Genomic DNA, 23,514 nt, shown 5'->3' with positions numbered 1-23,514 from the left:
TTTATGCTCCCTACCAACACAACAGAACACAACACAACATCTTCTTTGTCTTTAACTATCTTCAATTCTTTCTTTTGCTTGTTGATCCAATCTCCAAAACTCTCTTGGGCATCTAATATGTTTCTTGTTGCTTTGTTATTACTCTAATATTAATTCAATTCAGCTACTTCGATGTCACCCGAATGCATCTATCATGGCTGATCTCCCATCCCCGTCAGCCCATTGTTTAATGAAGGGAGATCGCAGCAACCACCAACAAGATTTACAGCCTTGGACAGCAGCAAGATGCCAGCGCCTGCTACGGCAACTTCAGTGTCGTCTAGTTGCTTTAAGAAAACTGGTTAATGAGGCCCGGCAACCAGCTACAACAACCCGCACGAAACGAACGAACACCGAGAATGAACCAACGAAATCGTCAAAGCGAGTGCGGCATACCTATGGAGGACGCCGAGGAACAACATCTCAGTCAAAACCAAGCACTTTGCCTGTGTCGACACCGCCGCGCGCATTTCGCACTCTCGGCAGCATGAAGATCGAGCGTAGTCCTCCAGGAGCTGGACGACTCGGGTTCTCGACACCGGTCATGCGCAAGTTCAGATGCGACAATTTGACCCCTGAGACTTCACCCGCAAGCTCAAAGCCGGCGGCTATAGATGCAAAATCGCTAGTTACAGAATTGCAATCACTCCGCCGGATTGTCTCGGATAGTGAATACCGCATATACGATGCCATTTTCAGCTGGCTGCATTGCTTGCTGACCTCAACCGAACCTCTCTCCCAAACAGCACACCCGAAGTCGTTGCTAGGAATGTGTCTTCGCAGGATACCAGATGCGATAGCCGTGATAGAAGAATGGGATCGTCAGACTGCGGCAAAGGAAGGGAAAACTTTCAAGTGGCAGTCATCTAAAGCATCGGCAGAACTCTACGATCAACTCGAGGGGTTTGGTACTTCAAGTCTGGGTTGGAAGTCTCTCAAGATTGTTGTCCGTGCGCATGCTCTATGTCTCTTGGCAACTGCTGTGACAGAAGGTCTCCTCGAACCTCCGTTTGTACGACTGTTGGCCGATCTTTGTCTCAGTCTCGACTGTAAGGCAGAAGCCGCGAGACTTGTCTCAAGCCTGAGGCTTCCTTTGGCAGCACCTCGTGGTACATCGAGCACCTTGATCGAGAGCAGTACGGTCCAGCCTCTAGGGGTTATAGTAAGAAGCTTGCAAGGTCGGGGAACAATCGGCCCATCTTGGGACTGTCTCTCGGACCTTATCAACACCAAGAAGTTGTCTCTGACCTGGCTGACATCACGGGCGTTTCAGTCAGTATGGATGCGAGGAATTGAAATCCTGCTACATTCCAGAAAACCTGTGCCCTCGGTCGTTGAGTTTTTGTGTAAAGCTCTGGACCAGCTTCTGTTGGACAATGGTAAAGCAAAGGAGACAGAACAGCCTACAGAAGATCAGACACTGATCAGTATTCTGGCCGCAATGACGGCAGCGATATGGACATTGGGTGTTGATATGAGTGATGAAGAGCCTTGGAAAGCTCACGCCGTCCGACGACTGCTTTTCACATTCGAAATGTGCGTAACACAGCAACGAACTCGTCGTGGGGCGTTTCGAAGCAGCGGATTTTTGACACTCGTTTTAGCCCGATTCTTGGCCACGAGTTTGATCGACGGGAAAGTGGGCAGTTTATCAGCGAGGAATCTGGCGATTTACGACTGTGTGAAACCGTTGACAGCAAGAAACGGTTCCCCAACTCAACCTCAGTATCGACAGACTCTTTTGCTGGCCTGCTCTGTTGCACAATACCGGGGACAAGCATGTGGCCTGGCTTGCCACGACGTCTTGTCTGAGATTCGTACATGTTTAAATGAACTGAGCCTGCCTGGTTGGTTTCAAGAAGGTCTGGTGTCCGACGGGGCGTTTGTTTTGGCACAGAAAACGAAGGACCTCCGAGATGTTGCTTTTGCTGAAAGATTTCCCACCGCTGGCAAGGGAACCCTCGAAACAAGCACGATGTTCTCGGGCTGGAAGTGGGAGGAAGGGATTGGCGAATGGGTTCTCCCCAGCCCCGGTAAGGTACGAGGAAGCGAGCTGAGACAGCAAAACCAAAGTCGAGACGGAGCGAGCTACAGAACAGGCACAGATCGTCGACCAGATAGTCGAGGCCGGATGACAGGCCTGAGTGGGAAGACGGGCCGCAATCTCAGGCGCAGAAACGACCAAGATAGCTCGGTGGGAAGTGACAAGGATGCTGGCAATCATGATGATACGGACGACACCGACAGGGAGGATGAGAATGATACGAGCGCAACCAGCATTACGGATATTGACGAAGAGCAAGACAGCGGAGATGAGCTTGGCGAGTGTGCACAGATGGTGGACTACAGCCCCAGGAAAACATTGGGACGAACACATGGTAACGGCAGCGACAGAAGCAGTAGCGGAAGTATCAAGACCGTGAAGAGAGTCAAGCGCTTGGATATTGCAAGGACCTGGCAGGAAAACAGGCCTGATAGAGTCGCTGTAGGAACATCATTGGCAGAGCCGGGAGAGGGCAATATGGATGACGAACTCAGCATGCTTTGAGCTTGAAAGAGATCGTACTAAGTTAGGATGTAGGGATACGCAATCACTCTTTTAGAGTTTCGATTTACGCCTTATTTTTTGTTTTGCTTTTTCGTTTTCTTGGTGTTAGCGGCCAGGATCACATATGCACATGTAATGAATTCGTCTCAGTGCTCGTCTCAGGCTTTAACTGGAGAATAATCCTCCGCCTCTCAGGAGCCGCAGAAACGGTTATGATAACATCGGTCATGGTGGGGCATGAGGCACTTGAAACCGCCATTCGATGTCATTGCTGGGTCAGGCTGGGTTCGGCTGGGAACAGTCTCTGAGAGACTTGATCTGCAAATGAATGGTCCATAGTTTTACTGTACAGTATGTTTGCATTGCCGCTGAGCCGTGTTCAGTTGGAACTGGACAACGCACGTCCTTGTGAGGGCTACAAATGGAGTGTCCTCCGGTATAAGAGAGATGAAAGATTTCCAAAATTAAAGTATTTATCGTAAAAGTACTAAAAGAGAGTTTAAAATTAGCGGGGCGTTGAAGTTTTAATAAGATCATAATCCCCTAACAGTCACTTCCTTAGACACACTCGAACAGCCAAGAAACTGATTACCCAGAAGCTGGGAAAGCCCTTGTTTCAGAATCCCAGTTGTGCCCCGCGGTGCTAGGATATCAGATGTCCTTCCGCCACTCGGAGCCAGCGCCACAGTCATCTCCCTTGTTCAATGCATCGTGTCCCGCGCAATTGCAACGCAGACGCTGACTGGGCCAGTTCACTCCAGTTCGCTAGTAGAGCCGCCGGGGGGGTTCCTAGATTGAGCCCAATGACAAGGTCAGATCAGGCAATCTTGAATGTGTCGATGAATATCTTGAAACTAGATGCCCCTGAGACTAGAGGCTAGGCCCAGTGGCCTCGCAGCTGGCCCCAACTGTAACTCGCTCACTGTCGTAGAGCAGCTAGCTGGTCACTGCAGATGGGCCCCTCAGTGGGATACTCAGGGATAGGAAGCGGGATAGCTGATGGACTGGGCTGCAAATGAGAGAGCAAGGGACACTGCATGGCGACTGTTTCTACGACAAGCCTACACGCGGCCTTGAATATGATCTGCTTGAGCCATGATTGCTGGGGAATTTAGTATCGACCCAATTTATCTCGCAAAATACCCCCTGCTGATTCTTAATACTATCCCCTCCCTTGGCCTCCGCAAACGTTTTTTCAAAACTCTTCCTTGCCTTGTCTCGTTTCGTCAACCTTGACGTCTTCAGTTCATTCCTAAAGAAGGCGTAGGAATTGTTTGTTTCGGAGCTGGTTTCCATTCAGACACACACTCTCTGTCGTCCATTCATTCATTTATTCACCCTCTGCTGTTGTTGGTGTTGTTGCTGCTGAGGCTACATTACGGTCCCTTGGCCCCATCACTGTCGACAGCGCCCTCTCTCCTCTCTTCTTTTTCTCTTCGCCGCCGCTTCTTCGACCATTCGACTCGATTCCTCCAGGGGAGGTTTTTCTTTTCTAAATCTTTCACTTCGACACCTCGATCTCTTTTTTTTTCTTTTTCTTTTTTCTGAGTCTTTCCCTTCTTTCTTCAGTCGCAATGAGTGCCGGAAACTCACTGCTGCCGCGAGGCGGTTACGAGCTCACACCTGAGCAACAACTCGCTAAAGAAATCGCCGAAACCACCAACGGAAACCTCTCCAAGTACCTCATGATCGTCTGTGGTGCTGTCTCTGCTGCTGTTATCGTCTGGAAGGTCTGCGAGCGAATTATCCGACTCACTCGACATGTTTCTTGTTTGAACAACGACAAGCAGCGCTACTTCGCTATCCCCAACCAGAAGTTCGCTGCCCTGAAGCGCCACCTTCTTTACGCTCCCGTCTTCAGCAAGCGCCACAACCGCGAAATCCAGCTAAGCAAGGCCATCAACGTTGGAACTCTACCCACCCGTTTCCAACTACTTTTCCTCGTGTCCTATTTCGTTTCCAATGTCGTCTGGTGTGTCATCGACATCGACTATTCCGCTGATATGGCCACCGCCTGCGGTGTCATTCGCAACCGCACTGGTGTCCTCTCAACTGTCAACATGGTATGAATTGAATTGAACTGCATTGCATATTAAGGATCGCCAAGCCAATGCACTTTATAGTGCTTGGCTTAGGTTGTTCCAAATCTCACTAGTACATGCCACTAACCTTACATCCATTTCAGGTCCCTCTCTTCCTTCTGGCTGGACGAAACAACCCTCTCATCCCCCTCTTGAACATCTCCTTTGACACCTACAACCTGATCCACCGTTGGTTTGGCCGTATTGTCATTCTTGAGGCTCTCGCTCATACCCTTGCCCACTATGGTAAGAACGGTTGGGTCTTCACCCCTCCCGCGGGCAACTTTATCCTTCCCGGCTTTATTGTAAGTCACTTAAATGACATTTATTAACGTCTATCATGTAAATGAAATTTTATTTACACTTTCTAGGCCACATGCTCCTTTGTCTTCCTCGGCATCCAGGCCTCCAGTCCTCTTCGCCATGCCTTTTACGAGATCTTCAAGGCTCTCCACATCCTCGCTGCCACCGCCGCCGTTGTGGGATTGTACTATCACTTATCCGCATCCCCTGGTCTGTTCAAGTGGCTCTGCTACGTTTATGGTGTGATCGCTATCTGGAGTTTCGACCGAACCTATCGTATTTGGCGTGTCCTTCGCTCCCACGTTGGAGGTTCGCGCTCCCGAACCATTGTCGAAGCCCTCCCTGGAAATGCCGTCCGATTGACCATGACTCTGGCTCGCCCCTGGAACGCCGCCCCTGGACAACACGCCTATCTCTACATGCCCGCCATCAGCTACTGGCAATCTCACCCCTTCTCCGTCGCCTGGTACGATGGCGTCGAGGATGTTAAGAGCGACCGATTGGCCACTACTAACCAAGATCTTTTGGCCATGCAACAACAACGAGTTTCTTTCATCATCCGAGGTAGAACCGGCATGACTGACAGCCTCTACAAGAAGGCAGTCGCTGCCCCTGGAGGTCGTTTCGAGACAAGCTGCTTCGCCGAGGGCCCCTATGGTGGACACCACTCTTTCGACTCTTACGGTACCGTGGTTCTCTTCGCTGGAGGTGTCGGCATCACTCACCCCGTTCCTTATATTAAGCATCTTGTTGAGGGCTACTCTGAGGGCACTGTCGCAACTCGAAGGATCTTGTTAGTCTGGACCATTCAGACTCCCGAGCACCTGGAGTGGATCCGCCCCTGGATGACTGAGATCCTAGGCATGGACAAGAGAAGGGATGTTCTCCGAATCATGCTCTTCGTCAGCCAGCCTCGCTCGACCAAGGAAATCCACAGCCCCTCGTCTACTGTTCAGATGTTCCCTGGACGACCCAACATCAACACTCTCTTGGGTATGGAGCAAGAGCACCAGGTTGGCGCCATGGCTGTTACAGTCTGTGGTCCTGGTGCTCTCAGTGATGAGGTTCGCTTGGCTGTTCGAAACCGCCAGGATCGATCCCACATCGATTTCATCGAGGAGGCGTTCACGTGGTAAGCTTAACAGCGGGTGCGGGTATGAGGTGTTTGGGAGTTTTGGCATTTCCTGGCTAGTCCAGTCCATAGTTCCCAGCCATGAGCCACAGCACTGGCTCTCATTTCTGAACTCTGAGAGTTTTCAGGGATTCGGATGTTTCCAGTCCATCTTTGGACATCTTGCGAAGCAAGGCTCAATTTTGAGATCAATTTCATGTATTGTACTTTAGATCGAGGTGTATCTACGCTCCTTTTCTGTCCTTTTGAGGACCAGCACTCAATAGCACTAAAACAAGTAACGGCCATAAGTATGTCTTGTACTAAATGTGACGGGATTGACGAATAAAGGTACAAAATTTCATCAACAGCAATAAACGTTACGGTCGGGTTGACTAAGTTTGATGAAGACGTACTCATAAGGAGGTGTTGTTGGATGACAATAAGACAAATCTTTGTTCTCTTTCTCAAGTTATCAAGGGCAATAGGGTTGAGAAGTTATTCACTTGCTGTTCAATAGTCATCTTCCAACACATAGTACATTATCCACTACTTGCACTAGACCATGTTGGATCTGTGTCTGAACGTGACATTGATCAAGTGACTTGTATGCCGTCTCGGCAGGTGACCAAAAGCGCTGACTCTGATCTCTAGAGATCGCCGTCATTTGACCCAGCGCTGAGACACTCAAACTCGTGTTCCCTGTCGAAATTGAACATAGAAGCTCTTAACAAATATGGATGGGAGGCTGGAGTCGATGGCAATTGATCTGAGCAGGGAATGAAGAGCCGATAACAGCTTTGTGAATTGTGATACGGCAATAATTATGTACATGTCACCCTCCGAGAAGTCTGGTGGCTGGGATCTCGCTTGTCTCGCTGTGACCCGCATAAACTAAACCCGGCTCTCCACCAAAAATCAAAAGGTACATCGACTTGGCTCGAGCATGTACCTCGAGGTAACGCGTAACGCGTAGCACTCACAAAGAGGAGACGTGAGGCGTCGGAGATGGATCTAAGGGCTAATGCAAGTAGTGCATGCATTTAGTGAGGCGACGACTCCGCATTCGGGTCGAGTGTCTGAACCCTGCATTTGCATCCATCTGTACTATGGCTACGTACCTCTACTCCGCCTTCTATTAGGTTGGAGCTTATCAACTCTTTGTTCTTATCAGTTCTGGCTGACCTTTCTCAGCTGTCTCATCCCCCATCTTCCACATTCACTCTTTGAATAACATCAACAACCACTGAAGTTTGGCCGTCGGTAATCGGCCATCTCTTCAACATGGCGTCTAGAAGCCTCATCCCATTTCTCGTAGCCATGATGCTGCTCACAGGTGTTTGCAACACCTTGTTGACCAAGTATCAGGTATGACGACATGCGCTGCGCATCCGCTGTTCCGCCATGTTAGCAGAGCTGTAACTGACTCACCTCTCCATAGGACAACCAATGTGTTCGAAACTGTGGTCCCGATGACAATCCAAGGAAGCGCGCTTTCTTCAACCAGCCGGTTCTCCAAACCGCCCAGATGTTTATCGGCGAGATGGGCTGCTGGCTGGTTGTTGGCCTCATGGCTCTCTGGCGACGATTCAAGGGTTCTGCACCAGAAGACCGAGGCTATCAAGCTGTTGATACCGAGGAAAATGGCGATGCTGAAGCTGCGCCCCAAGCCGACGATCGCACTAAGCTCCTTCACAATGGCCCATCCATCTTGAGGGGATACCGAGTTGCCTTGCTTGCTCTGCCCGCTATTTGCGACATCTGCGGTACCACGCTCATGAACGCTGGACTTCTCATGGTTGCTGCATCCATCTACCAGATGACACGAGGTGCTCTAGTCTTGTTCGTCGGTCTCTTCAGCGTCGTCTTCCTCAAGCGACACTTGCACCTCTTCCAGTGGCTATCCCTCGTCGGTGTTGTTCTGGGTGTCGCAGTCGTTGGTTTGGCGGGAGCTATTTGGCCAGATGAGAAGCCTGAGAACTCCATTGGACAGCCCGAGGAGGACTCGGCTACTGACGGAGGTCTTTCAGACGCTGCCAGAGCCATTGTGGGTGTTTTGCTTATCGCTGGTGCCCAGATCTTTACAGCCACTCAGTTCGTCCTCGAGGAATATCTCCTAGAGAGATCTACAATTGACCCAATCAGAGTGGTCGGCTGGGAGGGCATCTTTGGTTTCAGTGTTACCCTCCTTGCTATGCTTGTTCTGCATGCCACTATCGGCTCCACTGAAGCTGGCAAATATGGATATTTTGACATTGTCGAGGGCTGGCGCCAGATGACCGAGAACAAGCAGGTCCTCATTTCTAGCTTTCTTATCATGATCAGCATTGGGTGAGTATCTTGTCGATCAGATTTGGATAACCAAACACTGACACTGCTACTAGTGGCTTCAACTTCTTTGGCTTGTCCGTTACACGAAGCGTCAGCGCTACTTCTCGATCTACCATCGACACTTGCAGAACCCTGTTCATCTGGATCGTCTCCCTTGGCTTGGGCTGGGAGACTTTCAAGTGGCTCCAAATTGTCGGTTTCGCCCTGCTTGTTTACTTCACCTTCTTGTTCAACGGTATCGTTCAGCCTCCTCTGGAGTTCCTCAGAGTCCCAGATGAAGACATCGAGGAGCTCTTGCCTGAGGAGCCCATTGAGCACCGTTAAGTGAAGCATTCTGTGCTGCGACACTACATCATATCATGTTGGGCCAGAGTTTTGGAATCATCTGCATGTTCGAACGGCGTCTAGGTTTGGAGTATAGGATTTAGTCGAATAGTTTATCATATTGAAATTCAGCTCCAATGGCTAAGAAACATAACTATCTCTGGTTTGTCCTTGTCATGGTCAAAAGCAGTGTGTAGGCCACCCAAAAATGCAGTCAACGCCTGTGCATCCGATATCCAGATAACGCCTGAGACAAAAGCAGCCAACGAGCACGCTTGGCGGTGCCTCGACTACCTGGCCTCAAGTAACATTACATAGCAGCTCAGCCTCGAGAATAAACTTGCCCTCCTTGTACTTCTCTGAAGATTCGTATGCCTTGTCGTACTTCCATCCAACGGTCTCCTTGCACTGACGGCATGTAATATCACGGACTACGTGTCGACCGGTCGTCATGTTACGTTCGTTCGGAGGACCCGTCTCGATATTGACGACGTTGTGAAAGAGGTAGGCCTTGCCATGTTGACCACGGAAATTCTGGTACCGGCATCAGCGGACAGGAATCTACAGGGGAGTTAAGAGGTTGGAGAGTTTGAGAATAACATACACGGCTGATAATATCCTCATGGTTAGCAAGATGGGCCTTGCATGTCTTGCAGCCGTAGATCTTGCTGCTATTCAGGTAGGTGTTGTAAGCCAGCCCCATGATGCGGGGCCCTGAGGCAGACGAAGGGCGATGCCAAACTGGAAGAGTATTGGAGGTGTTTATATACTGATATTGCGCAAAGTTGAAGTTGTCGAGATGTACCGTGAACTTGCTGCGTGTGTCTAAGTTGAGAAGGGAAAGTTGAAGGAACAGTGGAGAAGGCTCACGATAGGTCACGGTAGGAATGGCACGTCATGAGGCCGGAGTTAGCTAATGCGGGTACGTCCCTCTTTAATAGTGAGGCGGAGGCCGGGGTTAGGTGAATGGAAGCGGGGTCTGCCTACTCCATCAGCCATATAATAGTCAGATAAGAGAGTCTCGGCCTTACTGAGATAAAGTTGAAATGGCAGTATATCACAGCCTTCAGAAAGCCTCATAGAGCCTTGAATGATGTCTCGATATCCATTGTTGGTCTAGTTTTCATACATTTGGCGCAGCAGTGAGTAACCGATGAGACCAAGGAAATCATCATGAGAACTGGTAGCCTCATCGAGTGCAGTTTGTCACATACACAAACAACCATCCGTGAACGTACATATCACTAAGAATAGCTAAGGTAGGTAATTCGATATTGTATCCCAAATTATTTTATATATGCACGATATGGTTACTCTATCGGCAAGCTTACACCCAACACCTGTTGTTACTGTAAAGCGCACATGTATGAAATTAGTGAAACCACCTATTATAATCATTAGCTAACTAAGATTTGCTATTTACGCCTGGACATGTCGAACAGATATGCAACAAGAGTATCACTTCTTTGCCTTTTTCTTCTTCTTTGCTTCCTCAGCAGCCAAGTCTTTGTCCTTGATATTGTTGTAATGCCACACACCACGTTCCCGGTCTTGTTGTAGTAGCTTCTGGTCTTCTTCTGAAATGGGGACACCTTCAATGCCCTTAACTTTCTTCCCCTCGAGAAACATGACAAGCCCTCCAATGGCCGCGACAATACAAGCCAGTGCTACAAAAAGACCTGTAGACCAACTGGGACGATCGTAACGGTTGAGGCCCCACATGAATCCGGACAGGACGCACTGCAGAAACGTGTTCCATACCATCAGCCAGATGACGGCGTCCATTCTCGTGATGGGTGTTGGCGGGGCGCGCACGCCAGTCAGCGGAGCGTCGGGAATCTTGTCTTCGGGAAACGGGCAGGCGAGTGATGAGGCTAGTTCAGGCGCAGACGAAATATTATGGGGCCCTATTTGAGGATCAATCTGATCGGACCCTGGGAGACGGAACCATCCTCGGTGAATGCCTGCCAATCGTCGAAGGGCAACCTCCTTCTTCTGGAACCGATACTGAAGCAGGAAATACAGATCACGGAAGCGCCATGGAGCAAGACCAAATCCTGTAACACAGAAGAGAGCATTCAAAATCTGGGAGTCCCACTCTATCCACTTGCGCCTGGGGGAGTTGATGTCGTTGCAAGTCGGAACACACATCGCGGGTGAAGCATTGCTAGATAGCTTGTCAGCATGGTCGGCCTTGAGCAAGAGAGATACAAATCATCAACTTACCAAAGCAGCAAGAAAAGCATTCCGCCCCACGCAACGACGTTCAGACCGTATAGTGTAACAAGAAAGCCGGTTGGTGTTCGTACATAGTTCCAGAAAGCGATCAGTCCAAGTTTCGTCGACTGTCCAAACGAATGCTTTGGTGGGAAATGATATCCATTGTCGAAAGGAGCCGCGGCGGCAGGCTCACCAGTCAAGTTTCGCCTGGGGGACGCGACGCTTGCATTCGTCTTCTCTTCGGGCGGCTCTTCGTTGACAGCTGGGAATGTGCTCTGTCTGGAAGTGTCCCCAAGGGACTGGCTTGTTTGCATCGGTATCGAGGTGTCTGATGGCCTTCGCGCCACAGTCTGTCGCGAGAATATGGATGCTGCGATGGTTCCTGTAGCGGCCATAAACCCTTCAGGGGGGCCGGAAACTTCGAAACTTTGGGAGACTCTGCGGAGACGACCACTCAAAGATGAAGAGGCCGCTGGACGATTCTCAACGAGAGATGAAGAGTCGGCGTTTATGTTTGTATGGTTGGGGTTTGGTGACGCATTATCGAGGCTTGGAAAGGGTTCGGTATCTGTGCCATTATAGGAAGGTTGCCCAGAGTTTGTCATGGTGGCTATGCGACTTGGCGACCCTGGATTGGGCGCCTGAAGAGCTGTAATTGAATGACGAGTATTAATATTGTGTGCAATTGATGCTTGTTTCAGTGAATCAAGATGTCTATACAGGTACCAAGATATAATAAATATGTAATGAGAGAGAATGGAATGCGATTGTGATCCACATCAACGTGCCTTGCAACGGTGGGACTTGCCCATTTATCTAGATCCTCTCTCAGGGTCTAATGCCAACGTGGATAGTGGATGTCAATCACTACCGAGCTACTCCGTACATCCTACCGTAGGTGTCTAAGCACTGAAGCTACTGAGGGGTTCACGGCAACGCCGGGGGGGCCATCATTGGTCAATCACAGGCAAAGCGAAGTTCCCGCTGAGACACAAAAGTCTAAACGATCCTAGTTCTCATGAAACATGTGAATAAACGAAAGTTCACTTCGTTCTCGTTCAATCATGAAGGTCCGTCGGACGTGCATATACCCACTCCCCACTCTTCAAAGGTATTGCTATCCACCTTCAGTCGATCCATAAAAAAAAAGTTTATCTTTACCTCTCCGTACAAGGTTTAGAATCTCCATCAACCTCTCTTACAACGGGTTTTCAGCCATTCAACGTTCGTTCGCTACTGTTGTGACAATCCTCGCCAATTTCTCAAGCTCGGATCTTTCTTTTCGTGATCGCAGAGCCGCGCCTCGCCCCCATACGCATATTTGGCTTCCACGCATACACTGCCTCTTGGTCCTGATCCGTATCAAATTTCATCACTCGCCTCCCTTGGCACTCATCACGCGGACATCATATAAGGGTCAGCAATATTCATGCTCGACATGGATCCCTCAAGTGACCCGGTTTCAAACGTCACTTCAACAGTTGTATACAACCTGCAATATCAGCATGATTGGGTCTCCCTCAAAGTCCATGAAACGACAGCTCAGCGACCTCTGATCAGAGGTTTGCCGCCGAAACGGCTCTACACCCACCCTGATGACCAGATCGCTGCTCTAGAACGTGAGAGGGCCACCGGAGAGCCTCTGGATCAGACACCAGAGCTCGAGTGGGTGTTGGCAGTGCATCCCGAAGAGAAATGGTGTATCAAGAGATTCTCCGAGATATTTGACTCCATCGAGCGCAATGGCCCGCGAGAGAAGAGGCTTATTCTGGCCATCGTGCATAACGATTCCACGGTTGTCTACTATCTAATGCATGAGGGCATGGTCAAGCCTCGACAAAACTAATCGTCGACATCCTAATCCGGGCTTGTATTTTGCGTTACAATGTGAATACTACTTTCTGCGTCTTACGCTGCTCAAATAGAGTGTATCCTTCAGGAGCCTGTGCGAGCGGCATGATGTGGTCGAACAAGAAGCTTAGGGTGATGTTAGCTGTTGAAGCATCTCCAACGGTAACTCAAAAACTCACCCAATCTGGTCTTGCTTCTGCTCCAGCAACTTGAGGGCTTCGTCAAAGACGCTGCGGACTGGGCAGCGACCCATCTGCACTCGAATGTTCTTTCTGCAACAAGGTCAGCCAGTCAGTTCTCTTTTGGACCAATACACAAAGCATCCCAAGGCGTTACATACGTATACGCATCGTCGCCCGTCCACGGAATCTGCATTGTGATGTTAGCTCCTGTCCCTGGCCAGCATTTTGTTCTGGTATCATACCTCCTTGTTGTGGACACCAATGCTACTAATAGCACCAAAAGGTCGCACGATATCGAATGCAGTCCTCAAAGCTGGGGACTGGCCAACAACTTCAACAACCATATCTGCGCCTCGTCCTTCCGTCACCTCCTTTATTCTAGCTTCCAGCCCTGCTCTATCTGTCTCAAAGTTCAGGGGCTCTGCACCCAGTTTTCGAGCTTGCTCCAGGCGACTGTCGACACTATCGATGGCAAAGAGGTGGCGAGGCTTGAAATGGGTGGCTGCTAGGATAGCACAAAGCCCAACAGGGCCACAACCTATGACGACTATTGTGGCATCTTGAATGTTCTGGGAAGGGATCAATTCTGCGGCGCTCTTTACACCATAGAATCCGGTGGGAAAGATGTCTGCCATGAGAAGGAGAGCCTGGTCTGAGATAGTCCCGGGGGCCTTGACGGCAGTTCCATCGGCCATGGGAATCCGAACGTACTCGGCTTGTCCTCCGTCAAGAGTTTCACAGCCGAACAACTGGCTCTCAACGCAACGGGCTGAGCAACCATTGTTGCAGAAGAAACAGTTGCCGCTGCAGTTTCTTATTAGCACGAATACCGGACGGTGGAGGAGAGAGCTCACCAGGAAGCTGTAAAGGGAGCAACGACCTTGTCACCAATGTTGATTGTCTTTACAGCTGACCCAATCTGGACGACCGTTCCGGTGAACTCGTGGCCCATGATGAAGCCAGTATCTGAAGGCTGATGACCACGGTAGATGTGAAGTTCCCTGGGGCTCTAGTTAGCAAATGGGACAGCATTTTGAGGGATGATGACGCCCTTACGATCCACACAAGCCAGCGGCATGAACTTTGATAATGATATCCCTCTCATCTCGAACTATATCGAGTTAGCTGTAGTCGAAATAGCCCTCATTCAACAATGATAAGTCTGAAGCTGGGTGACTCGTCAACTTACTCTGAGGCACTGGCCTATCCTGCACTGATATTTTATACAGACCATCGAAAACCACGGCCTTCATGGTTGATGGCAAAGACATGATGTTGGTTTACGGGTTTGTAAAGGTCATTGACGATGTTGTGAGATTGGCTTAGACAACTGACTACGCGTATAGTTGCCTGTGTTGGCGCAAATTGTACAGCAAACTCCTCGCGAAGGGGGCTTGTTGCTTCGAAAGAAACACCGATTCAGTTGTTGTAACTTCACTCAAAGATCAATTACATAGTTTTGTGAGGACCGAGGTGGGGTTGCGTGTTCCGCCATCGGCGGAAGATAGCAGGATTTGTGGTATCCGTATTGTAGTGGGGTATCATGATAAACCTGCAACTACTCTGCACGTTATGGGTTGAAGTTTGAATGTGACGTGTGCTTGGACCAATGAAAGTTCTGAATTCGTGACCATGAAGGCGATAAGCATGGCGTTTATAGTCAATAGAGTCTGGAGAACTACGTAAGATGGTTGGCGACCCATGGTGACTACTTAAATAAACCTTTAAGGCTTGGGATGAATGCTACTGTAGCAGTTCCCTGGGCCAAATTCGGTATCGGGTGGTTATGAAACGGGACATAGAGGAAAGACCATGAACTGGACCCAAGGATCTGAATGCTGTAATGAGTTAGATAGTATTAATTAGTCGGTTATTGGTGTCCTCAATGTTGAATGCATTATCTGTTAGTCGGACTTATAATGATGGTCATTAATAAGTACTTCTCAAATCCATTGTGGTCTTGCAACTTCTCATGTGGTCGGCCAACTACCATGGGGTAACGAGTCAGTCACAGCAAACTTCAGGCTAAGACCCGGGGCACCCTCGACTAGGCCTAGACAGCTAATTTGAGTGTGTGCCTGATTAACGAACAAAGCCAATCATTGGTCAGGTTAGAGGCTGACTGACACTTCTGCCCAATTTCGATAATGGACGGGAGGGAGCTTTAGAAGCATGTAACCGTGATGTGACAGATTCACTGCGTCATTTAAGTCGCGAGTTTCTGTCAGATTTCTAGAACAAAACCAAGCCCCATCAATCAATTGTTTTTCTCCTTCTTAGTTTGCCTACATACCCTGCTACTGTACCCAGGTAAGCAAGCAAGCACACATCGAGTCCTCGCTTATTTTACCTTACTTGTTATTGCATTGAAGTACGGATAGCCAAGGGTGCTCGCTTGCTTGCTATCAGCTCCCGCGGCCGGCAACGCAGAAGCGGTCATGGCATGGTCATTTCAGTTCCAGGATGAGAGAGAGCCGCTTTTTGTGGGAAAATTGCGGAGGGTCCAATGACAACAAAAAACGGCCCTTTTTTCTAATCTTGCGACTCAAGAGAGCCCCAGTCGAGACACAGACAGTGCGTGATATTATCCGATACACGGTAGCCGAATACCCCACAACCTGAAGGGGCACGCACTTTGAGGTTACCCACTTTTGTCCAAGTGTCCACTTCCCCTCGTCCTGCGGCTGGGGCAGTCTCCGGGGTCAGCCAATCAGACTGCGATTCATAGAGCGGGACAGTCCGTTAGAGGGCGTTGAGTGCGCGAGATATTTATCTGACGGACAATGTCAGACGAGGCGGCTCTTTTTGGCTCGGCACAGATCATCACGCCTAAATACTTCCGAATGATCACGAGGTCAATTTTGAGTCTGCCAGATGAGAAGATATCAACGATGAAAAGGACAACGAGTCCAAACGACGAGTCGAATACCGTTTCGAGACTCACTATCTTACCTGACATACTAAGTAAGTCTTTGCCCATTCGGCCTCGTGCCAATGCATCACACACATGTCGACACGGCAGTGGACGTTGAGGCTTAGACGGGTGACCCCAGTGGGGTATCAAGAGAGGGGGAGGGAGGCCTCGGCGGACGCATCCTGAATTTTGACCTCTCCTTTTGGCCATGACTTACTCAAGACTTAAGTCTGTAGCGAGCACTCCATATACCTGAGACAAATGCGACAATATAAAGACAAATCTCGAGTGAGAGGGACTCTCGCTGCAGTTCAAGGTGAGGCTCATTTTGTGGTACAAGTGGCATCCAATCCATATCATCGAGTGTATGTCGGTCAAGCGTGCATAGGTAATAAAAGAGGACTCAATAAAAGATCTCGCTAAAGACACACTACTTTGGAAATGATCCAATTACTCACAGAATTACCCATAATGGCGCTGCCGGGTGGCCTGCACTAGCACAGAGGAGCACCAAAGTCAACCATTCAGCAGAGAGACTGCTCAGACATACGACGGACGTACCGCGTCCTGTTTCTGTCATTAAAATTTGTGCCCGCCCTACGTCCCCGAGTCCGTCCAGTCCAGCCAGTGAAGGTCCAGGTCCAGTCCCCAGGTTCAGGGCTCAAGGGCCTGCCAGGCCAGCCGCAACAGCAGAGCCCCATCTCGGACCCCCCTGTCCTCAGCCGACCTACCACATGTTACAGATAACCAAGGGCCGAATATTTACCACCTTTTACCCCATCCCGCATCTTCCCCATGCCATTGCCAATGCCATGCTCCTGCCGGCCCTTGAGTTTGAACCCTTCTAACCTTCCCGGGACCCCAGCCCCGGCGAGTCCTCTCCTCACCCTTCCCAGGGAAAGTTCTCTTCCATTCTTTCCCACTCACTTCCAGTCCTTCCTACCTAATTCAAGCATCAATTCGGGGCGTAGCTGGCACTGTGTTGCACTGTACTGTGCAGTACTGCCCGTGCCCATTTTCCGTGTCTTGTAGCCTCCCCCGTCTCCTCTAAAATGGACTGCTCCTCAAAACCCCGTAACATGGTGTCAACAAGTGGAGGCATACTCCATACTCACTAGGAAGGAGCAGGACCATGAGCAGTAGTAGCCTGGGCAGGTTAGCAATGTACTGTACATGGACAGATAGGGCTCCAGCTCCCAGGAATAAGGTAAACTTAGTAAATACATTCAACCCCCCGGATTTTTTACTTTGCTCCGCACTCTTCCTTCTGAAATAACTCGGTATATCGAGTTTGCTCATACGTATCTGGTTCCCGCTATTCACCTCTCAGCTGTTACCTTAATCTTATACATACGGCACGGCACAGTACCTCGCCTCATCTGGCTGCTGTGCTGTACATACACACATACCTACCTACCTTACCTTACCTTACCTTACCTTACATATCGACGCCTCAGGTCTGACCTCGAGGTTAATCTTGCCAATCAAAGAGTCCCTTTCCAGTATCATCTCACTCGGTCTTACTACTGGTCACATCCCCTGGGTCAAACGGCAACGGAATATCTAGCGATTCAACTCCGCTTCTCTTTCTGTGTGTGTTATCGCGCAAGCGCTCATTTGGGCGACTATCATATCGACAAAGGCTGCACTACATCCCCCAAATAACGCGCATTACCACGGCTAGATTCACCACCGTATTTAGCCACGCTCTTTTCGCATTCAGCCTGGCACTTCAAGTTCACCGCATTTACGCCGCAAATCCCACCTAACCTGCGCTTACAGCCATACTCGCGACTCACATCCGACCTCAACGTGCCTGGACGACTTACCGACGCCAACTTTACTGTTCTCCTTTTGACGCCGCATTGGTGGCATTTGTTGCTCATGCTGAGCGACCAACGTTAGTATACGAATATTCGCTCGCAAGTCGTCTGCCCAGAGCTGTGCGCGCACATCTGCTTCCAACTCCACGATATCATTATTCGACCACTTCTTCTTTTCGCATCCTCCGACTCACCAAGCTTTCTTTGGTTGTGCAGTTACCGTTCAAGTCGCACCACGGCCATTCACCAGGTGCAAGATCCCGCCGACTGATCAAGAGCTCCCGAACGCTTTAAACCCCCCCACGAGGGGCCATGGCGAGTTGAGCAACCACCGTCAACGCGACAAAGATGACCACAGCTACGCACCACCAGCACCAACCGCCACAACCCCATCTCGGCTTCGTCGTCGATACATACGACCCGGATGACGTGGTTCCTCGAGGAAGCCCTCTCATGACCCCGCTTCGTCCAAAGCTCGAGCCGTCTCCAAGTCCTCCCCCAGATATTCCTGCAGCTCAAGTCAGTCTGAGTCCCACCTCTATCGACGGTCGCGCCAAGTCTAATCGCCACAAGGTTCGTCCCACTTCTGGGGATGCTGTCCTAGTCGCATATCTCGACAATGGACGCGATCCCGATATAGCACGAGAAGCTGCCCGCGAAAGTCTTCCAGGCGACGAAGACTCACCGGATGAAGAGCCACGGCGAGAACGGGCCGTCGACGGCAATCTCATGAGCGGGCCTCTGCTCCAGCACCTGGCCGCTGACGCTCTACAGGCTGCTTCTATTGCGACAGCACCGCCGTCTCTCGCCGCCTCGGTCCCAAAAACGATCCCCGATATATCTATACCGACTGGGCAGCTTTCTATCCACGACGAGCCCCCGATCAACGGTTTGTCTGCACCGCGATATATTTCCGGTAATAGAGTCACGTCGCCACTGATCTCTTCCTCTAATGGACCCTTGCCGCCGCTTCATCATGCAGTTCGCGCACCAGCAGGCGAGTCCAAGGAGACTCTTCCGTCACAATCTCTCCCGTCTCTTCGTTCGACTTTTGGTGAGCTCCGAGACTTACACCCAGAGCGTCCATCCGAGCAGGATCTTGGCCGTGTCCCTCCAGGTCTATCCTCCACTTTCCCTACTTCTCCAGCTGCAAACTTAGGGCACAGGTTTAGTTTGAATACTAATCTCCCGTCGTCGCCCCGTTCACCACCAGATGGATACCGAACACTCTCCCCTCATTCTGCGCCAAGTGCTAGTATGCATTATTATCCGACAAATGGTAACCACCCTCGCGCTCCGACCGAATACAGTAGTAGCAATGCTGGCGAGACTCCGAATACCGATCACTCTGCTTCCACCCCTGCCACATCAACCTCAATCAACTCAACCTCAATTACTGATCGGATGAGTATTGATGGGATCACACATCCGCAGCCTCTTTCCGGCTCGTATACGTGCACTGTTGCTGGATGCAATGCGGCGCCTTTCCAGACTCAGTATCTCCTCAACTCTCACATGAATGTACACTCATCTATACGGCCACACTATTGTCCAGTCAAAGGGTGTCCAAGAAGTGAAGGGGGCAAGGGCTTCAAAAGAAAGAATGAAATGATAAGACATGGCCTGGTTCATGACTCCCCGGGCTACGTCTGCCCCTTTTGCCCTGATAGGGAACACAAATATCCACGCCCAGATAATCTTCAGCGGTATGTCAATTAGCTAGGCCATATCGGTGCTGCAGCTAGATATGCCCCCCCGAACTGGAGTAATGATGCTGACTGCTCCTAGACACGTCCGTGTTCATCATATAGACAAAGACAAGGACGACCCGCAACTGAGAGATGTACTTGCTCAGCGACCAGATGGACCTAACCGTGGTCGAAGAAGACGCGGCCCACCGGCGTAAACGACTGTTGTAGGCTGGCATACGAACCTGGCTGCTGAGAGGGGACGCTGAACGAGCACGATTAACGATTTACGCCAACCGAAATGTGATGGGAAGCGCTCTTTGCTTTGGCGTTATATGTATGAGTACCTGGCGATTTGACGGGTCGGGCGACTGAAGGCTTCTCGCATGTTGCCAAAGGTCATTGATTAAGCGGAGTGAGGATTTGGAGGTACAGACAAGGCGTTCAGGATCTCAAATACCCGGTTGGGTCAGATTTCGTTCAATATTTTATTTTCTAGGAGTATACCACTTGCGCCAGTGTGGCGTTGGCTAGCGAGCGTACACCTTGTTCGATTCTACCTTCATATTCAGCATGATACTGTGTTGAACATATATTTATCATTTCTCTCAGTCGATACATGTATCCATCTTCTCGTGCTTCGCATTTGGATGTATTTGTCATGCGATATATGGACCCTATATACGCGTGCTCAAATTCACTGACTGGCACAGTGACTTTGGCTAGACGAGCGCCCACGGCCCTACATTAACAGGTCCATCACTGTGAATCTCTATCTCAATACACTCTCCTACCTGAGGTGCGCCCATACTCTCAATCACTAACCACATGCCCTCCCGCTGTATCCTGGCTGGCTCCATGTCAAGCTCAGGGGTTCGCACGATTGTTTTGAGTTCTTCGTATTCGCCGTCGCCTGAAGTTGCGATCGTGATTCGCTCAGGATCCCATCCATGAGCCACGGAAAGTCGTACCATCAGAGTGGATGAGGGCCGGTTACTAGGATCGAAGCCCGGGCTCATGACGCTGCGCGCCGTGACACTCATTCGAGTCAACCAAGACGCCGATAATTGTGCACGCCTGACTTCTTCACCGTCTGAGAGCTGGAAAGGGCTCAGTGTCTTGCGGAGTCTCCCAGCAGCATCGGCGGGTACGGGTTGTACTTCCACGTTCGCCATGGATGAAATGCGGAGGGCAAAGTCTGCCAATTGGCCTTGATCGAAAGTTGAACACACCACAGTATACACTCCAGCATCAATTTGTGGAATGTTGACCACAGCACAGCCTCGACGATATTCCCCAGATGAGCCCGCAAGATCCCGAGCCTTGAGTGTCTGCACCCGCTTGCCCTGGGACCAGACTAAATCGATATGCACATGGATATCCTGCATATCTGTTGACAATAAGACAGATAAAGGCCCTGCTTGAGCAAGTGATAGCTTGTACTGGGGGTTTGTAGCGTAGGTCGTGCAAGCTGCACTGCCTCCTGCAGTCCTCCTGGTCCACGAGCCAGCGATCTCCCTTGTGCAAGCCATTGCGTCTTCAGCTTCTTTGACTGCAAGCTGATGTTGGGAGAGGAAAGAGAGAGTGAGGGTGTAGTCTGGTAGCGGGAACTCGTGCTGGTCGACAACGATGGTATATCGTCTCCCTGGGCTCGTGTCGAAACGAGCGAGAGTCTGCGGAGAGTCGACATAAGGTCCACGATAGACATCACCATCGCTTACTTGCACTCTGTGGCCGTCGTTTTCGAAGACGAGAATGCTCATGTAACCAAGTTGTCCAGAGACAGCTGCCATTGAGTCGGTCTTGTTCCGAGCAATTTCCAACTCTTCGTCCACAAAATGTCTACTCACGAGAATCCACACTGGCCCGCCAGCTTGCGACTGGAGTGAGTACTGTGGGTTGCGCACCAACGACGAAGACAACTCCGGGGGAGGCATGTGCCAGGTAAAGTGATGATCCTGACGATGGGGAAATAGAGCAGGGTTCCAGTTTAGGTACATGGACTCGAAGTGTTGAAGGACATCTTCCAGGGTCATCCAGAAAGAGCCAGCGACTGAAGGGGGAGATTTGTGTTGAGGCCTGGCGGCATATGGGGTTGGCGATTCGGCATCAAAGGGCTGAGGAATGCCTCCTTTCCAAACCGGTCCGTCACACCAAGGGTTCTTGACCAAAAGCCTCCGGCTGTCGCCGATCATTTCAAGATCCATGATGGCATAGTCGTGCTCTCCAATAAGACCCAGGATATCCTCTTCTTCGGCAGAGATTCGACCAGTACCCAAGGTGACCACCACGTTCTCAGAGTCGTGTGCATTCTTGATTCGTCTCCAGAGCTTATCAACTTCTAGATCTTCTCTATAAGAGCAATTGAGAGGTGAGTCCACGTTGTCAAGCAAGGTTATGGAGATAGCGTATGTGAAGAGGGATAACAAAACGTGCTCACCTTTGAAGAAAGATCTGTTCCGGGATCCATCCAGTAAGAACCCACAAGTCTGTGCCTGAGTTACTCCCCGGAAAGTCATAGCCTCCTCTAACTTTCAGATATGCCTTTTCTAGGAGTGCAGGCCAAATCAGTTGAGAGTTGACTCGGTCAACAACGTAGAGAGTTCGGTCACTGATGGAAGATGGAAGCCGCTCATCGATCACAACCCGACGGAAGCACCCATTGAAGTATAGTTTCAAGACATATTTGCCAGAAGCAGATACTTTAGGTATTCCTTTTGCTCTGTCAAATGGATACAAGATGGACGAGAGAATCTGTTGTAGACTATCAGCGGACGCTCGCTAGCAGTTCATCTCGATACGCCTTACCGACTTTCGACCAGTCAAGATCTTCATAGCGGCACATAAACTGGCGACCACAGAACAATCCGTGGTCACATCTTGAACCAGGTCACAACCGCTACTTGAGTTCATGAAAATGTCGTCGTCTGCTTCGACATGGTCGTGTAGGTCCGTTGGACGCTTCCATCCACCAAATGTAGCGGTCTGCCTCGGTGACAGTGTGAAGGTTGCATTGTCGCTATATCAAACTCAGCCGAAAGCTACAACAGACTGGATCAGGCAGGGTTTCCGTTTACGTGAAAGGCTCATCGCCAGGGAGAAGCTGGAATTCTTTATCCGAGGGTTCTTTTGTCCATGGGGGAAAGAGATTAGAGTGAAGTTTTGAGGTTCGTAACAAGACGCTGGGCGTTTGAGTGAGCTCAGCCTTGAGCTTCTCAGCCTGAGCAATGAGTTGTTGACATTTCAATCGCAAACGAGTGGCATCCTTTTTGGTCGAAGCCTCTCCAGCAGCTCGCATGTACAGCTCTGCAGCCTGAACAGCATAATCGAGGGCCGCCTGGCCACTCGATGTTTGGATGAGAGACTCAGTGGCCTGTGATATGGATATAGGGTTAGTTGACAGATGAAGCTATAACGAGCGATGATGTAATTCGCATCGAGGATCGCCGATAATGATGGCACTGGTACTGAGGCAGATAAGAAAGATAGGGCACGCGTCTTGGGATATACTGACCTGAGCTCTCTTCTCCATTTCTGTTTTACTGAAACATGGCCTCAGTCATTGCCAGGCTTGACTGATTGACGTTGACAATGAATGAATGACTCGAGAAAGCACTCCAGAGCGTAGAACCCCGCGGTGGGGGCTGATGTTTGCTGCGCCCAACACTTTCTCCACTCAAAAGAGCTCTGCATCAACAGTTGAGATCCAATACCAGAAGTGTCACTGTAGTAGGAAATATTTGGAAAAACTGCTGAAGAGAACGAGATAAGCAGGGTATTCAATGTCTTTAGATACTTGCTTTGTTTGTACGCCATCTGGTCCAAGGTTCTCTCGTCTCATATGACTTACACTTTTTAAACAGACCATTTAAGCATTTTTAATCCACGATGTTATAGGGTACCTTATCTCGAATTGTGAGCAAGTCTTATGCAACAGACGTTGTCTTTGACGTCGACCGCTTTAAATTAAAGTTATAGATCACCTCACTTCATCTGCAGTGCATCTTATCTCCATAATAACGTCATTACCTTGACCGTCAATGATATCACTAGTGAGTCAGTTGGTAGGGAGGCACAAGCCTGAGTCCCCAAAAATCTC

The 23,514-nt window shown here is 50.0% G+C and overlaps 10 protein-coding genes across 41 annotated transcripts; 5 read left to right on the top strand and 5 right to left on the bottom strand.

The window, feature by feature from the left end:
* The first annotated feature begins 14 nt into the window (after positions 1-14).
* FOIG_07909 (uncharacterized protein) lies at positions 15-2,990 on the top strand. The gene has a single exon (XM_031207664.1). It carries the CDS (start codon positions 194-196, stop codon positions 2,585-2,587), a length of 2,394 nt encoding a protein of 797 aa, XP_031063197.1. The 5' UTR covers positions 15-193; the 3' UTR covers positions 2,588-2,990.
* A 688-nt stretch (positions 2,991-3,678) lies between these two features.
* FOIG_07908 (uncharacterized protein) lies at positions 3,679-6,619 on the top strand. Of its 2 annotated transcripts, XM_031207662.1 has the most exons (3): positions 3,679-4,650; positions 4,773-4,973; positions 5,040-6,619. In XM_031207662.1, the coding sequence occupies exons 1-3, from the start codon at positions 4,162-4,164 to the stop codon at positions 6,105-6,107; spliced, it is 1,758 nt and encodes a 585-aa protein (XP_031063195.1). In that variant the 5' UTR covers positions 3,679-4,161; the 3' UTR covers positions 6,108-6,619. The 2 variants fall into 2 exon arrangements, with proteins under 2 accessions (XP_031063195.1, XP_031063196.1); XM_031207663.1 differs by lacking the exon at positions 3,679-4,650 and having other exon boundaries at positions 4,685-4,973.
* Positions 6,110-6,881, bottom strand: FOIG_07907 (uncharacterized protein; the record flags this gene model as incomplete). The annotated part of the gene is made up of 2 exons (XM_031207661.1): positions 6,593-6,881; positions 6,110-6,544 (listed from the first exon to the last, which is right to left on the bottom strand). The coding sequence occupies exon 2, from the start codon at positions 6,500-6,502 to the stop codon at positions 6,110-6,112; it is 393 nt and encodes a 130-aa protein (XP_031063194.1). The 5' UTR covers positions 6,503-6,544; positions 6,593-6,881.
* A 135-nt stretch (positions 6,882-7,016) lies between these two features.
* Positions 7,017-9,644, top strand: FOIG_07906 (uncharacterized protein). Of its 3 annotated transcripts, XM_031207658.1 has the most exons (3): positions 7,017-7,450; positions 7,524-8,413; positions 8,467-9,644. In XM_031207658.1, exons 1-3 carry the CDS (start codon positions 7,367-7,369, stop codon positions 8,735-8,737), a joined length of 1,245 nt encoding a protein of 414 aa, XP_031063191.1. In that variant the 5' UTR covers positions 7,017-7,366; the 3' UTR covers positions 8,738-9,644. The 3 variants fall into 3 exon arrangements, with proteins under 3 accessions (XP_031063191.1, XP_031063193.1, XP_031063192.1); XM_031207660.1 differs by having other exon boundaries at positions 7,524-9,644; XM_031207659.1 differs by having other exon boundaries at positions 7,017-8,413.
* FOIG_07905 (peptidylprolyl isomerase) lies at positions 8,786-9,674 on the bottom strand. The gene is made up of 2 exons (XM_031207657.1): positions 9,342-9,674; positions 8,786-9,271 (listed from the first exon to the last, which is right to left on the bottom strand). The coding sequence occupies exons 1-2, from the start codon at positions 9,438-9,440 to the stop codon at positions 9,038-9,040; spliced, it is 333 nt and encodes a 110-aa protein (XP_031063190.1). The 5' UTR covers positions 9,441-9,674; the 3' UTR covers positions 8,786-9,037.
* Positions 9,675-9,919: 245 nt separating this feature from the next.
* On the bottom strand, positions 9,920-11,736 carry FOIG_07904 (uncharacterized protein). Its single transcript, XM_031207656.1, has 2 exons — positions 10,964-11,736; positions 9,920-10,904 (listed from the first exon to the last, which is right to left on the bottom strand). Exons 1-2 carry the CDS (start codon positions 11,560-11,562, stop codon positions 10,196-10,198), a joined length of 1,308 nt encoding a protein of 435 aa, XP_031063189.1. The 5' UTR covers positions 11,563-11,736; the 3' UTR covers positions 9,920-10,195.
* A 249-nt stretch (positions 11,737-11,985) lies between these two features.
* Positions 11,986-14,802, top strand: FOIG_07902 (uncharacterized protein). Its single transcript, XM_031207640.1, has 2 exons — positions 11,986-14,276; positions 14,337-14,802. The coding sequence occupies exon 1, from the start codon at positions 12,387-12,389 to the stop codon at positions 12,801-12,803; it is 417 nt and encodes a 138-aa protein (XP_031063173.1). The 5' UTR covers positions 11,986-12,386; the 3' UTR covers positions 12,804-14,276; positions 14,337-14,802.
* FOIG_07903 (uncharacterized protein) lies at positions 12,002-14,653 on the bottom strand. Of its 15 annotated transcripts, XM_031207641.1 has the most exons (7): positions 14,180-14,653; positions 14,047-14,101; positions 13,845-13,991; positions 13,233-13,794; positions 13,149-13,177; positions 12,988-13,080; positions 12,002-12,934 (listed from the first exon to the last, which is right to left on the bottom strand). In XM_031207641.1, the coding sequence occupies exons 1-7, from the start codon at positions 14,259-14,261 to the stop codon at positions 12,838-12,840; spliced, it is 1,065 nt and encodes a 354-aa protein (XP_031063174.1). In that variant the 5' UTR covers positions 14,262-14,653; the 3' UTR covers positions 12,002-12,837. The 15 variants fall into 15 exon arrangements, with proteins under 15 accessions (XP_031063174.1, XP_031063179.1, XP_031063177.1 ...); XM_031207651.1 differs by having other exon boundaries at positions 13,845-14,101; XM_031207649.1 differs by having other exon boundaries at positions 12,988-13,177.
* Positions 14,803-17,061: 2,259 nt separating the features above from the next.
* FOIG_07901 (uncharacterized protein) lies at positions 17,062-21,847 on the top strand. Of its 5 annotated transcripts, XM_031207638.1 has the most exons (4): positions 17,062-17,804; positions 17,944-18,246; positions 18,301-19,433; positions 19,516-20,156. In XM_031207638.1, exons 2-4 carry the CDS (start codon positions 18,076-18,078, stop codon positions 19,631-19,633), a joined length of 1,422 nt encoding a protein of 473 aa, XP_031063171.1. In that variant the 5' UTR covers positions 17,062-17,804; positions 17,944-18,075; the 3' UTR covers positions 19,634-20,156. The 5 variants fall into 5 exon arrangements, with proteins under 5 accessions (XP_031063171.1, XP_031063169.1, XP_031063170.1 ...); XM_031207636.1 differs by having other exon boundaries at positions 17,944-19,433; XM_031207637.1 differs by having other exon boundaries at positions 17,062-18,246.
* On the bottom strand, positions 17,105-23,252 carry FOIG_07900 (uncharacterized protein). 11 transcript variants are annotated; one of them, XM_031207629.1, is made up of 7 exons: positions 22,930-23,252; positions 22,493-22,788; positions 22,224-22,434; positions 21,856-22,169; positions 18,413-21,767; positions 17,858-18,235; positions 17,124-17,791 (listed from the first exon to the last, which is right to left on the bottom strand). In XM_031207629.1, the coding sequence occupies exons 1-5, from the start codon at positions 22,945-22,947 to the stop codon at positions 20,138-20,140; spliced, it is 2,469 nt and encodes an 822-aa protein (XP_031063161.1). In that variant the 5' UTR covers positions 22,948-23,252; the 3' UTR covers positions 17,124-17,791; positions 17,858-18,235; positions 18,413-20,137. The 11 variants fall into 11 exon arrangements, with proteins under 11 accessions (XP_031063157.1, XP_031063164.1, XP_031063161.1 ...); XM_031207625.1 differs by having other exon boundaries at positions 17,858-21,767; XM_031207627.1 differs by having other exon boundaries at positions 17,124-18,235; positions 18,312-21,767.
* Positions 23,253-23,514: the final 262 nt, after the last annotated feature.

Source organism: Fusarium odoratissimum (assembly GCF_000260195.1).
Source record: "Fusarium odoratissimum NRRL 54006 unplaced genomic scaffold supercont1.11, whole genome shotgun sequence".
Lineage (NCBI taxonomy): Eukaryota > Fungi > Ascomycota > Sordariomycetes > Hypocreales > Nectriaceae > Fusarium > Fusarium odoratissimum.
This window is presented reverse-complemented; position numbering and strand designations above follow the sequence as displayed.

Coding starts and splice junctions, on each gene's coding strand:
- FOIG_07903 (XM_031207641.1), bottom strand. CDS start 14,261: ATGTCTTTGCCATCAACCATGAAGGCCGTGGTTTTCGATGGTCTGTAT. Junction 13,178..13,232: donor TTGGTGTCCACAACAAGGAG/GTATGATACCAG, acceptor ATCACAATGCAG/ATTCCGTGGACGGGCGACGA. Junction 13,081..13,148: donor ACGGGCGACGATGCGTATAC/GTATGTAACGCC, acceptor ACCTTGTTGCAG/AAAGAACATTCGAGTGCAGA.
- FOIG_07901 (XM_031207635.1), top strand. CDS start 18,076: ATGACCACAGCTACGCACCACCAGCACCAACCGCCACAACCCCATCTC. Junction 19,434..19,515: donor CGCCCAGATAATCTTCAGCG/GTATGTCAATTA, acceptor GACTGCTCCTAG/ACACGTCCGTGTTCATCATA.
- FOIG_07900 (XM_031207624.1), bottom strand. Junction 22,435..22,492: donor CCTGGCGATGAGCCTTTCAC/GTAAACGGAAAC, acceptor AGTTTGATATAG/CGACAATGCAACCTTCACAC. Junction 21,768..21,855: donor GAACAGATCTTTCTTCAAAG/GTGAGCACGTTT, acceptor TTGCTCTTATAG/AGAAGATCTAGAAGTTGATA.
- FOIG_07906 (XM_031207658.1), top strand. CDS start 7,367: ATGGCGTCTAGAAGCCTCATCCCATTTCTCGTAGCCATGATGCTGCTC. Junction 7,451..7,523: donor CCTTGTTGACCAAGTATCAG/GTATGACGACAT, acceptor ACCTCTCCATAG/GACAACCAATGTGTTCGAAA. Junction 8,414..8,466: donor CTTATCATGATCAGCATTGG/GTGAGTATCTTG, acceptor CACTGCTACTAG/TGGCTTCAACTTCTTTGGCT.
- FOIG_07908 (XM_031207662.1), top strand. CDS start 4,162: ATGAGTGCCGGAAACTCACTGCTGCCGCGAGGCGGTTACGAGCTCACA. Junction 4,651..4,772: donor TCCTCTCAACTGTCAACATG/GTATGAATTGAA, acceptor CATCCATTTCAG/GTCCCTCTCTTCCTTCTGGC. Junction 4,974..5,039: donor TTATCCTTCCCGGCTTTATT/GTAAGTCACTTA, acceptor TACACTTTCTAG/GCCACATGCTCCTTTGTCTT.
- FOIG_07909 (XM_031207664.1), top strand. CDS start 194: ATGGCTGATCTCCCATCCCCGTCAGCCCATTGTTTAATGAAGGGAGAT.
- FOIG_07902 (XM_031207640.1), top strand. CDS start 12,387: ATGCTCGACATGGATCCCTCAAGTGACCCGGTTTCAAACGTCACTTCA.
- FOIG_07904 (XM_031207656.1), bottom strand. CDS start 11,562: ATGACAAACTCTGGGCAACCTTCCTATAATGGCACAGATACCGAACCC. Junction 10,905..10,963: donor ATGCTTTTCTTGCTGCTTTG/GTAAGTTGATGA, acceptor CAAGCTATCTAG/CAATGCTTCACCCGCGATGT.
- FOIG_07905 (XM_031207657.1), bottom strand. CDS start 9,440: ATGGGGCTGGCTTACAACACCTACCTGAATAGCAGCAAGATCTACGGC. Junction 9,272..9,341: donor ATGAGGATATTATCAGCCGT/GTATGTTATTCT, acceptor TGCCGGTACCAG/AATTTCCGTGGTCAACATGG.